This window comes from Heterocephalus glaber, unplaced genomic scaffold (assembly GCF_053883595.1).
Source record: "Heterocephalus glaber isolate CG9 unplaced genomic scaffold, H.glaber_assembly_v1.0 deba00001608, whole genome shotgun sequence".
Taxonomy (NCBI): Eukaryota; Metazoa; Chordata; class Mammalia; order Rodentia; family Bathyergidae; genus Heterocephalus; species Heterocephalus glaber.
In genome coordinates this window covers 20,862,091-20,875,174 of record NW_028258379.1, presented here as the reverse complement: position 1 = coordinate 20,875,174, position 13,084 = coordinate 20,862,091, and the positions used below count along the sequence as shown (strand labels likewise).

General features: G+C 39.6%; 1 protein-coding gene across 3 annotated transcripts in view; it reads right to left on the bottom strand.

Annotated features, from left to right (window-relative positions):
* Positions 1 to 484: 484 nt before the first annotated feature.
* Tshr (thyroid stimulating hormone receptor) overlaps positions 485 to 13,084 on the bottom strand; it is a 158,271-nt gene continuing 145,671 nt past the window's right edge. For all 3 annotated transcript variants that reach the window (XM_087195441.1, XM_087195442.1, XM_087195443.1), the window contains 2 exons: positions 5,941 to 6,129; positions 485 to 3,932 (listed from right to left, as the gene is read on the bottom strand). In XM_087195441.1, the coding sequence (XP_087051567.1) occupies positions 2,522 to 3,932; positions 5,941 to 6,129 (1,600 nt within the window). In that variant the 3' untranslated portion in view covers positions 485 to 2,521. The remainder of the gene's footprint in view (positions 3,933 to 5,940; positions 6,130 to 13,084) is intronic.

The window sequence follows — 13,084 nt, the reverse complement described above, 5'->3', positions numbered from 1 at the left end:
TGCATGAGCTGTAGGGCATGAATTTTGTGACATCTATTGAGCGAGTCTGTGGGTGTTTATCCTCATTAATTTGGGTCTCTCTTCAGTTAATTAAAAGATGCCAGTTAAAGTGAACCCTGAACTGGATTTATAGATTTATTATTCTCATTGGAACATTATTTAAATCCTAGAATCAATACTAATTATTTACTTGATATATTTTTATTTTTTCCTTAAGCATCATTATCTATCAAAAGAACCATAACTTAGTTCACCAAGAGTAAGTTTTTTTCACGTAAAGATTATTTATAATCAAGATATAATTTTATATTTCTTATTGATAGTCAACACCTTACTTATCAATAGGGATTCATTAGCAAATGTGCCAATTGTCTTCTCCCTTGAGTCTTAACACACATAATGTTATTCCCAAAAGAAACTCACAAATTACAAAAAAAACCCCAAACAAACAAACAAACAAACAAAAAAACAGTACTCAGCACAATCATTTACTATGAAGAAAATTTATTTCATGTTGTGGATGTAAATTTTAGTAATAATTCTGAAGTCATTCTTCTTGGACTCTGTTTCCAAAATATTAGTTTAGCTACTCAAGATAAAATACATTATCTATGGATGTTTCAAAATGTCACAAGAGAAACACATGCCAAAAGTTAACACATTTGTTTAATTTCACTAGGAACAAATGAACTGCTAGGAAAGTCAAGATTGCAGGTGTTTGTACTATTTCTATGGGGTTGCACAAGTGTCAGTGGTTATCAGGAATGGCTATGGTTGTGAACATATTCCAGGTGAGTCAGGTGGAGACCGTCTCTGAGAGCCCACTAATCCTATTCCACAGGCCTCAAGTGGCAAAAACCATTTGTTTCATGCTGTGGTTCACAGGCAATGAGAAGCAAATGCCATCTCTCCTTGGAGACTCTTCTAGCAAGAAATTAAGGGGCTTACCATGGAAGTAACCTGAAGAATACATCCATAGATAAAGTTTCTGACTGCTTTAAGTAAAAAAGTACTGATGGGGAATAAAGATTTTATGTCCAGTGAGCAAAAGGGCTAGAAAAAGTTGGCAGTGTCAGTAGAGAAGTTATGTCTCTTGACAGCTTCCAAGTGGGATTGTAGACTGGAAATGGCAAAGAAACAGCCTTTGAAGACAAATATTTTCAAGTGTTTTTGCATATTGTAGTAACTCCAAATAACCAAACTTTGCAAAACACCTTTTACCCTATTATATAAATAACAATTTGTTTTTAGCCTCATAATTCTAGCAGTAGATGAGTGATTTGCATCCAATCCATGCAACAAAATTTTTGGTTCAGACAGCATCTCCAAAAATGAAATAAAAAATTTCCTGGATCATACGTCTAGGTTTCAAAAAGAGGGAGAAAGCAGCTCTACAACATAGGTAAAGAAGATTCAACTTAATTAGTGCTTTTCTTTGCCTTTGTCACAGAAATATATGTTTTGAGTTAAAGAGATATCTATATATAGGGAGATTTTAAGTGGAATAAGGCATTCAACTCCTTTCTTTTTAGACTTCTTAGGCCCAGTGGTTTGTTCCAAGTTCTATAATTAACTGGTGTCCAACCTGCTTATAAGTCAACAGGTGATTAAGTGTGCTCTGCCCTGAATTCCTATTTAGAAACACTTTGCCATTTAGAAGTACTTTCTAGAGTTCATATCTTTTATGCTATGAGGAGAGCAATTCTTAGCTTTCTAGACCACATAAGGTGAAACCTTACCAGTTTCTCCAGGCAACACATAACAGCTGGGTCACATTAGGTAGATCCTTGGAAAGAGATGATTAGTAATTTAAGAGTCCAAAAAAAAACAACTTAAAACTAAAACTTCCCCCTCCTTCCTGCCTCACCATAGCTATTGCATGACATCTATTCATTAAAACTTTTCAGTTTTAAGGCTCTAAAGCTCTCTTAGGCCGTTTCAGAGAATATGAAGTTGAGCTGAGCCAAAGCAGGGCTGATTTTATATTGTGGTCACTAACTAAATTAATAGCATTGACCATTTGCTGAATCTTTAGTATGAAATTCTATATGAAAGTGAGATTACTGGGCATGATGGTGCATGCCCGTAATCCCAGTACTTAGGAGGCTGAGAGAGGAGGATCGCTCTGAATTTGAGGCCAGCTTAGGCTACATAGTGAGACCCTATCTCAAAAAGTAAAAAAAAAAGTGAGAAGATTAATGTTAACATGGTTCAGTCAATATTTGCTGAACATGTCACACAGGGTCATCTCTGGATTTAGCATCACGCAAGTCCTGCAGAAAGTACAGACTATTTTGCCATCACCTGGGATTCAGATATACTGGTAGTTTCTCTTCATTCTTGGAGGCAGTGATTAGTTTAATGCTAGTTACTCTCTGGAGATGAACTCTGGTCCCATGAAACATCATCTGTACAAGAACTGGGTCAGCTGTATGTTTATGTGTCATGGGATTGGAATGCACATTCAATAAAACCAGCCTTTTGAAAGTTCCCCTACCATTGTGAGTAGCATAGGTTAAATTTACAAAACTGTTTGCTTATACTCTTCTGATATTTGACTCTGCTTATTTGGAGTTAGGTGGGAGTTTTCAAGCAGTTCATAGGCATCTTGCATGTTGGGGAGACTCTGCTTTCTGCCCTGGGTGACCCTTTGGATCTGAATACCAATACTATTCTTTGAACAAACTCTTTGGCCCTTGTAAATCTGAGCCTGATGTTTACAGATTCCAAACTTGCTGAGTAGGATGAACACATCCCTTTGGAAGGTCTTGGTGAAAACAGCATAGAGGAATGGATTGGCACAGGAGTTAAGTGGATAGAAGAGAACCAACAAAATTTTAGAGTTCGTGACAGTGATGAGAGGCTTGTTCATTAGTGCTGACAGAGCATAGAATGAGATGGGAGCCATGCACATGAAATCAGTGAAGATCAGCACTGCCATCCTCTTGGCAATTTTGGTGTCTTTGTCCCCAGGGTTGTACTGGGGATTTCTGACTGTGATGTAGATCTTCACATAACAGGAGCAGACAATGATGAAGGCAACAATGTTGAGCAACAAAACAAGGACAATGTATGCCAGAGCAAGAGGGGTCTCTGTGTCCATGGGCAGGCAGATGCTGACCTTGGCATAGCTACTTATTCCCACCAAAGGGAGCAGGGCAAGAAGAAAGCAGCAAACCCAGCCGCCAACCATGATGGCATATGCGTGCCTGAGCCGGAGCTTCCGGTCCAGGCGCATGGCGAAGGTGATGGCATACCAGCGCTCCAGGGTGATGACTGTCAGTGTGTACACTGACAACTCACTGGCGAAAACAGTGAAGAAACCAGCTGTGTTGCACCCAGGGCCAGTCTGCCAGTCAATGGCATGGTTATAGTACTCCGAGTGAGTGTAGAGGTCCACAGAGGCAATGAGGAGCAGGTATATCCCCATGCACAAATCTGCAAAGGCCAAATTGCACATAAGAAAGCGTGGGACTGTCAGTTTATAGTGGCTGGTGAGGAGGATAAACAGGACAAAGACATTTCCCAGGAGAGCCAGCAGGCTAACAAACCATACCACAACTCTCAGGAACCTGTAGCCCATTACGTCTTCACAAGGGTTGAACTCATCTGACTTGGGGGTGCACACCATATCTTCATTGTCCCCACACACAGTGTAGTCATAATGACTGTCAAAGGCCTGTAGAGTCTCCTCTTGAGGGTATTTGAGCTCCTCGCCAAAGCCAATGATTTCATCCTCTTGTTCTTCAAAGAAAACATAATAATGTGAACTACTGTGGGTATCCTGGAGCTTGGAGTTTTGCTTGTACCCAACACTGCTGTCACTCAGATCTTCATATTCCTGATAGGTGGGGCCACTCAAGGCATTCACAGATTTTCTCTGACGTAGGCTCTGGACACTACTTTCATTACACATTAAGGACTCAAGGATTCTGCAAGGCAATGAAAATGAATCACCACTTTGCTTAAAACCTGTAACATTGAGAAACATATACAAACTACTTACTCTGATGAATATGATTCTACAAGACTATGCACCATCTGGTCGGGCCTGTCTCATCCACATCATTGCCTGTTTCCTCCCCTCACCTACTGGGACCCAGTGACACTAATCCTATTTCTCATCTACCATCACTTCAAGAATAGCAGTAAAGCCGCAAATGGCAATGATGTTGAATTAGGGTAGCACAAGACTCTACCACTCACTAGCCGTTTTACCTTGGGCAGGTCTCTGAACCTCAATTTACTAATTTGTAAAATGAACTTTACAAACCCTATTTCATATAGGGTTACACCTGCAGCATCATGACTGCTATATCTATGTGCTAGTTATTTTTATTATTATTCCTATTAAGAGCTCTAGAATTCTATGTTCCTTTGCCTGTACTCATTATTCGGTTTGAAACTCAAATGTCTGTTTCTCAGAAGAATCTTTTTTTTTTTTTTTGTACCAGGGATTGAACTTGGGTTTGCGAGAATAGTGTTTCTTGATGTCCTCAAATAAACTGTCTATCACTTGTGTTTATTTCCTTCAAAACACTATCTGATATTTTCTTACATTTCCCTTGTTGTTTTCTGGTTTCCTTCATTAAACAGTAAACAAAACGCAAGAGGAGCTCTTGTCTGTCCTACTCACTATTGTGGATAGGACAGTGCCAGGGATGAAGTAGGTGATAAATAAATACTGGTTGAACAAACGAATAAATGGACACTCCCATGCAGACATGCTCATAGAAAAACGATTCCATTTTTCTGTAGCTTGCCAGACTTATAACAAAAGAAATTGTTCAACTTGATTCAGCAGCTGAGTAGAGTTTGACCTACCAAACTCTGTTTAAAATGATAGCTGTTCTAACCCGTTTGAAGGTTAATGAGAAACCTGGACACTGATCCCAATGCCCACTTTAGCCTTCTACTCATCCCTGATCTTTTCCTAGTTGCTGCCATATGGCATCAGTATAGACTCTGCTGTCACAATTCTTGTGTCCTCTTCCAGGCTTCCTGCAGTTTTATGCCCATATTGGCCTTTTTTGCCCAGTGGTTCAACTTTCTTGTTTGCTTTTGCCTCCACAATTGGGTCCCAACTTTTTTCTGACAATAAATATGAGTATAGAAAGTCAACCAGCAGATACTTACACAGAAGCTGAGAAAGACTGAAATAAGAGATAAATAAATGAAGATGGAGGTAGGAGAACAGGGAAAGGTACAAGCTATAAAGAGGGAAATGTACAGGTAAAAGTTCAAGTGAAAGCAAAAGTGACAAAATATACAGAGGAAAAGCAGGCCATCCCTCCTTCACAGCCTCATAAGCAGTCAGGTATTAAAATAATATATATCACAGTTAACGTTTATTGAGAACTTGTACTGTCCCATGCCTTTCCATTTCATCTATTCTTTATTCAGCTGCTCCTTTCATCTTATGAAAACCCCTCTCATGATGACTTTGTGATCTTCACTTTTAGAAGCTCAGGGTAGTTATGTAACAGCTAGAAACTGATAGGGCTGGGGCACAAACCAAGCTTACTGCAAAGCCTGTCTCATGTAACCAATGAGCCGTGACATGCTCAAGGCCCAAGCTGATCAGGCAGTCTACTTGCTGTGCTTGTAAACTTGTCTTTCCTGTTGCTTCTGGAAATGAGAAATAGAAATCATGTCTGTGTAACCTCCATAAGGTTCTACATGACCTGGTCATGACTTTGCCTACTGTCTTATCTCTTACTACTTTCCATTCCCATTTCTGCTATCCAGAAACACTGGCCTATTTCTCATCTGCAGCTGCTTGCCATCCAGCCATTGAGTCCGATGGATTCCTGTTGTTATGGATGTTTCTAATTCTTTTCTACCTGATTTTCAAGTCACAGAGATTCTTCTCTAAACCCAGAAATTAATTTAACTTCCACCATGGCCTTTAGTCACTTATTCTAGGTGCCTGACACTTACCCTCGGATTTTCTTCTGATTCTTAAAAGCACAGCAGTGGCTCGGATAAGAAAGGTCAGCCCGGATGAGGTGAAGGAAACTCAAGGAAAGTGGGAGTTTCTTAAGGGTCCAAGTGTTTCTTGCTATCAGTTCCTTCAGTTGCTCCAGGCCTTTGGACGGCAAGGCAGTAATACTGGTATAAGACACATCCCTGGATGCAGAGAACAGAACAGCATGGGGAGGGAGTGAGCAGCCAGGATATTTCAGTCCTTGGCCAGAAAATCAAACAGACCTGAGGTTAATGGGAAACTGATATGCTCCTTCCAGCTACAGACCCTGAAATCTGAGTTTGTAGTCGAAGGAGGAACACAGGCACTAGTCTAAGGAGCGATATTAGGCATCTAAGTCAATGTTTTATTAGGAACTTCTATTTTCATTGTTTGAAATTGGAGTATTCACCAGCACACATCTGTTTCCATAGACAATTCATTTTATTCACCAGAATATCTTCAGACTCATGGAATCAGAGATGAATGTCAAGTTTACGCTGCAAAATGACATCATTTAACTATTAAGAGAGAAATGAAATAAAATTGAACAGGCTCACAGGGAGGTATATTGCTATCTGTTTCTGTGGGAACCAGGGGTTTGGGACTGATTCACTGATTCACCAGTAATATATGAAAATATTCTAATGATGCAGAACTTGAAAGTCCTAACCAGTCACATTGTGCATTCATGACTAAGAAAAACTTCTCCTCTGCTCTTGCAGAGTTTATTTAGAATACTATAAATGTATTCCTGTAAAGGAAATTCAATTATTTATATTAACAATCTGAAATGAGATTCAAGTCATTTCTTCGTACTATGAAATGCAAGGATGATGGGAATAGGAATTGGGTATTACATGTTAGTAGAATTGATTCATAGCTTTTCACTTGACATTCATTATTCTTCTCTCAGTCCTAGTGTGTCCAGGTTTATATCTTGCTCCATCATTTTTACTTGCACTGAATAATAGCTTGAATAAGATTATAAGTATTTAACATCCTTATTTTATAGTTTATCAATTAAAAATTAATTAAGTAGTCCTTTATATTAAGTAGCATTTATATTTAAAATATTTAATATAAATAGTAGTGTCTAGGTAAAATGAATTCTTATATTTTCAGATTCTTCTTACACAGCATTGTAATTGGGATTTACATTATCAAGGTACAAGGCTGCTAGAGCTTGCTTTTAGTTTTTGTTTGTTTCCTTGTTTGTTTTAACAAACACAAGGCTCATATATTAACCTCATTCTCACCACAGAACTGTGACTCTTATGGGAGAAGGGTATGATATTTGCTATTGTGTATTTTATTTGATTTAAATTCTATAGCTCTGTATTTTCCAAGCTTGCCTGATAGTAAGAATTACCTGTGGCATTTATTGCTGTATAATCTCCAGGTGAATTTTAACAGGCAAACTGACATAAATGAAGGACTTTGCAGTTATGAGAGAGTTGAGAGCCAGGCTTCTGTACAGCTGAGAAGTAGGTAAAGTCAGACTTTGCCCTGCTCCCTCATCTGTCCTTTGGATGCCTCTTTCTCTTTTAGCCATGCTGTTTCCAAGGTGTGGCATCTTTCTGCTTCTAGTTTTCTGGAAGCAACATATGTGTCTCTTTATCCAACAATGCTTTCAAGTCAGTGAAGAAAGCATCTCGTAGCTTATTTTTCCTGCTTTGCAATTGTGTATTCACTGGAAAGAATTTATCCTTCTGAGGGATGTGTTTGCATTTTAACACTTCTTGAGAAAACATTTCAGTGACCATTCTAGTTATTGCATTATAAAACACCCCCAAACCTAGTGACATAAAACAACAATCTTTTTATTACGAGCATAGCTTCTGTGGATCAGGAATGTGAACAGGGTTTAATGGGGTTATTGAAGTTAATGTCTCTGTTCTGTGCTATCTGGGCTCAGCTGAGAAGACCTGAAGGCTGCGGTGACTTGACAGCCAGGAGCTGTGGTTATCTGTGGGGTCCTCCACTGGCTTGTCTCAGGAGTAGACTTAAAGCCTGAGCTCAGATGGGGCTATTGATAAGGCTGCTACACGTGGCTTGCACTTCTAACAGTATAGCAGCCAGATTCAGAAATAATTAGCAAATGAAAGGCAAGGGACATAGAATCCACCTCTTAATGGGATGTATGTCAAAGACTTTGGTGCCTTATTTAAAAACTGCCATAGTGGTCTAAATGACGGAGATTCCATTGAGGCAGTTATTTGGGGCCGGGGCACTATCGGCTCACCATTGCAAATCAGCATTTTGGGCTGAGGCACTGCCCTGGATCAGCATCAGAATCACCTGCAATACAGACTAAGCCAAACCTCAGACCAACCCCTGCCGAGGGTTCAGAAGCTTCTCATTTCAGGACCAGGGACTGAATCCAGGGGATCACTGAACTACGTTCCCAGCACTTTTTATTTTTTAAAATTTTGAGATAGGGTCTTGTTAAATTGCCCAGGCTGGCCTTGAACTTGTGGTCCTCTTACCTCAGCCTCCCAAATAGACAGGATTATAGGCATGCACCACCACACTTGACTTAGAGTACCATTATTAAGTAGGCAGATACTGAAATTTCGACAAAGAAACAAGGTGTTTTGGGTCCAAAGAGACTTAGCCAACTAAGGGTGGAGCTCTAACTAAAACTTGGGTCTGGAGTTCTCAGCTTCAGTGTCCCAGGAGCTTTACCTCTTATCTTCATGTCTCTGGAGGCTGAACACAGATCCAAGTGCAGCACCCCCTTGTCCCAAGGGACTCATCAGGTTCTGGGAGAAGGAATTGATTTTGTGGTTTGCCTGAGTGTCTGCAGTGGGTATATTCAGGGGCCCTCTGGCTGTGTCCTTGTCTTGGGATGTGGGAGAGTGCTTGGGCAGGCATGGAGATAATTGGTGTTGGAGAAAGTGCATAAACCTGATGACAGAATCATCTGTAACACAGCGAGTGCTTGGGATTTAGTGGGTGCTCAGTAAGTGTTCATTCCCTCTGGTGCTCCAGTTTGGAGTTTATCTGAACTCAAGCCAAAAGAAAGGACCATCAAATACAGCACCAGCCCAGACTTTAACCTGTGTATGCAGCTACTTATTTTGTTTGTTTGTTTTTTTGGTACCAGAGATTGAATTTGGGACCTTGCTCTTTCGAGGCGGGCGAGGGAACCACTGAGCTAAAGCCCGGTCCATGCAACTACTTATTTGACATTTCCGCTGAGAAGCCTCACAGGCATCTCCAGTTTAACAGTTCTATCCAAACTTAGCTTTCGACCCCCTCCTCCCACCCTGGCCTGCTCCTCTTCCTTATTCCTGCATCATAGTAATCTGCACTCTGATCCTTTCAGTTGCTCAAAGTAACCTTGGAGAAACTCATAACATCTGGGGCTTCCTCACCATTACCCAATCAACATTTACTCTACCAAAAGACCAGTGGATTTGAACTCCAAAATAATCACAAATCCATGTTCAGTCAGCCTTCTGCATCTGCAGGTTCCAAATCCATGAATTCACCCAACCACATATTGAAAATATTAAAAAAAGTAAAATGGCAGCTATACTAAAGTACAGTCCTTATTGTCACTATTCCCTAACCAAAAGTACAAGCTATTTACATGACATTTACATTGTATTAGGCATCATAAGTAATCTAGAGATGATTTGAAGTATACAAGAGGATGTGTATAGTTTACATGTAAGTATGTCATTTTATATATAATACTTGAGTATTCCAAAATTTGATTTGCTATCTTCATGGGGTCATAGAACCAATTCCTCACAGAAACCAACAAGGACTGCATTTGCATCACCAATATAAGCTTTTCTGTTTCTAGCTAACATCATCTCTTTCCTCCAGTAGCTTCTTTGTTCACTCTTACTCCCTTCCAATTCATCCTCCATAGAGCAACCAGAGTCGTCATAAGTGAGTGAGGGTGTGTTCTGCTTAAAACCTTGCAGTAACTTCCCAGTGTACCACAAATAATGCCCATTCTTTATACCATGTCCTTCAAAGCCCTGCAGACCTGGCCCTTGACTCCTCTCCAACTTCATTTCAGATATCTGAGGCTACCGGATGCAGCTGTAAATGCCCATTAGGCATGCTGCTCCAAAGTGCTCCAGTGGAGCTGGCCTCTCTGCATGCAGCTCACTCCACTCTACCACTGTGCACTTACAGGACCAAGCAGGGGAGACCTACTATTTTTTATTCTTTTTATTTAAAAAATTATCCTCTCTCACAGAGATCTGCAGCTTTAAACAGACAGTAAGTGTTTTCAGAAAGGAAAGTATTAGGTCCTTTTCACTTCCCAATGGACATAGCACTGCCTCTTCACTCAAAACATCCTAAGTGGAGTGAATCTTCTTTTCAAGCCTAATAGTATTTTTTTAAAATTCTCTGTTTTCCCACCATCTTGCGGGGCCTAAAGCTTCAGTGTCCTCATGGAATATCTCTTGCCCTTGTCCTTCATTCATGCCATCAATATTTCAACAAAATACAGTTGTGCTCCCCTCACCCATCAGATGTCAACTATTTATGATTCTCATTGGTATCACCTTAGTTTATCAAGCTTAGGTCGAAACTACATTTCCCCTGAGCTTTGCAAAAACTTCATAATGGTCTCCCAAAAATCTTTGACTAATTCCACCTTCAGACTTAGAATATTTTTTCTAAAACATGATCTCATTGTGCGCTTGCAATCCATGGCTCCTGCAGGGTCTACCAAATGAAATTTAAGCTTCTCAGAAAAGTATTCGTCGTTCCCCATTGGGAGTCTCTCCCTGAATTCTGTTGTCTTACTTCTTGAATATCTCCTTCATTTCAGTGGAGAATGTTTTCAAATAACTTCTTAGAAAAGTCACATGAGAAAGATATTTTCAGTGTTCTGACATGCCCTACTCTTCCATTCAACCTGGTTATCATTTTTTTCTTCAGGATTTTAAAGGTTTTACCCTATTGGGTTCCAGCAACCAGCACTGTTTTAGGTGTTATGCCATTCAAATTCTTGTTCTTTGATCATTGACTTGTTTTATCTCTCTGGAAAATGTATTTTATTAGTTTTGTTTCATTTGTGCTGGGTATTGAACCTGGCGCCTCCCACTTAGGCTCTGCAACTGAGCTACACTTTGGCTCTCTGGAAATTTTCATGACTTTTTCTTTATTCCTGGTATAAAATTTCATGAAGATGAGCCTTCGTATGGATCTTTTTACAATTATCGGGTGGGGCAAAGGGTGTTGAAAGGATCTTTTAGTCTAGAGAGCTGTATTCTCCAGTTTGTGGAAATTTTCTTGTATTGTTTCTGGAGTGACTTACTCTTCATTTTCTCTGCTTCCTCTCTGGAATTCCTAGCAAGTGGGAAAGGAACCTCCTAGATCCCTCAGACAGACCTCCATCTTTTGTCATAATTTTTTCCTGTTACTTTTATTAAGTCCTCTGGTGTAATTCTTTCACTTTATTTTCTCTCTCACACTGAATTTTTAATTTGCACTTTATGAGAGCTGGGACTCTGCATGTTGTGTTTATTGCGGAATTGTGGACACCTATAATGGTGTTTAGCCAACAGAAGGCTCTGAATACATGTTTGTCAAGCACATAAGTACACTACTAAGAGGATTTTCTTGTCTTTGTTCCTTCTTGTGATAGGATACTTGAGAAAGGCCAACCTTGTGTATAAGGGTATGGGTTTTACTGCACTTGATCTTGGCCAAAAGATCAGGAAATAATGGAGCATGAGTTTTAAATTCAGATGACCTGAATTTGAATCCCAGTTTCTAAACCTGCTATCAGTCCTGTAATTTTTGTGTACCTAAGTTTCCATATCATGGGTTTGTTGAACAGTACAGACAGTGTGTTCTCAATAAATATTAGCTATTATCATAGTCATCATTGTTGTTATTATAATAGAATGGAAAGTTTTTGCAGATTAATCTCAGGTCACTACTAAGTGCTTTGTTAAAAGTCTGTGTCGGTTCTCTACAATGTCTTTGGCTCTCAGGGCAGTTCCTGACATTTGTTTGCCTCGGTTTCAAACTCTCACATTAAAAGCCTTCTTTAATTGATGATCCTTGGGGACATATTCATACCTAAGAGTGAGTTTTTTCACTGGCAGACTGCTGTAGGGCAACCGTGTATGAAGCTAGCCACTATGTTGCTGGACTATAAAATGCCAGATTGTAGATGTCTTTTTTGTGTTAGAGTTTTCCAACTTGGTCAGAAAAGATTTGAAATTTCCAACTTAGAGGTAAGCTACTTGGATACTGGCACTTCGCATGAATGTAGTAGTGGATTAATGTTTCCAAGTATAGACATTAAATGAATCTCTTCTTCTATTTTTAGCCCTATGTCTCACTCTTGCCATATGCCATGCACATAGCCTGTTAACTCCGTATCTCAAAGTTCTGTGCAGGGCAACACATCTGACTCTGACTATTTGCTCCAGATAAGTTCACTAAGTTTCCCCTTCCTTCTCCTCAATTCTATAGCTCTCCAGACTATGGATTTGCTCTTCTTGACCTTTTTCCCCTTATAGATTATATATATTAAAAATTCCTTTTCATCTTTTTTAGGAATAGCTGAAGAAGAGAGAAAATAAAGCCTTAGGTTCAGTTCAGTATGCCATCTTTTAAAATCATTACTCTACTTAGCACGTAGAACTGTGTGACAACTTAGAACAAATATGTGTGCAGTGGTGAGCCACACTAGACAGTCTCCCAACTCTGGTGTTGATGGAAAAAGAGTCTCAGGCTGAAGAAATTCCAAAACTTAACAAGCCAGGCATCATTTTAAGTTATGTGAAGGTGTACCTTTTCCTATTCACCCAAGTTTTTATTTGACCACTTTGAATCCAGGATTTTCTAATACTGTAACTTTTTTACTAAAATAAGTCATTCAATGTACCATTAAGATTATTTTTTTCTGGAATGAGAAGGATATAGTTGCTAAAAGGTCTGAACTCACTTGTAAATATAGCTATATGGATAGAAACCTATTAGTTAGAGGGTTTTTCTCTCTTGTTGACTCTGGCACTGTCTGTCCTTAAAGAGTTCATCAAGTGATGGGCACCAACTCGCATGAGAAGTCATCTCTACCAAGTATTTACTCACAAATGAGGGTGCACCTAAGTGGAGCCTGGCAGACAG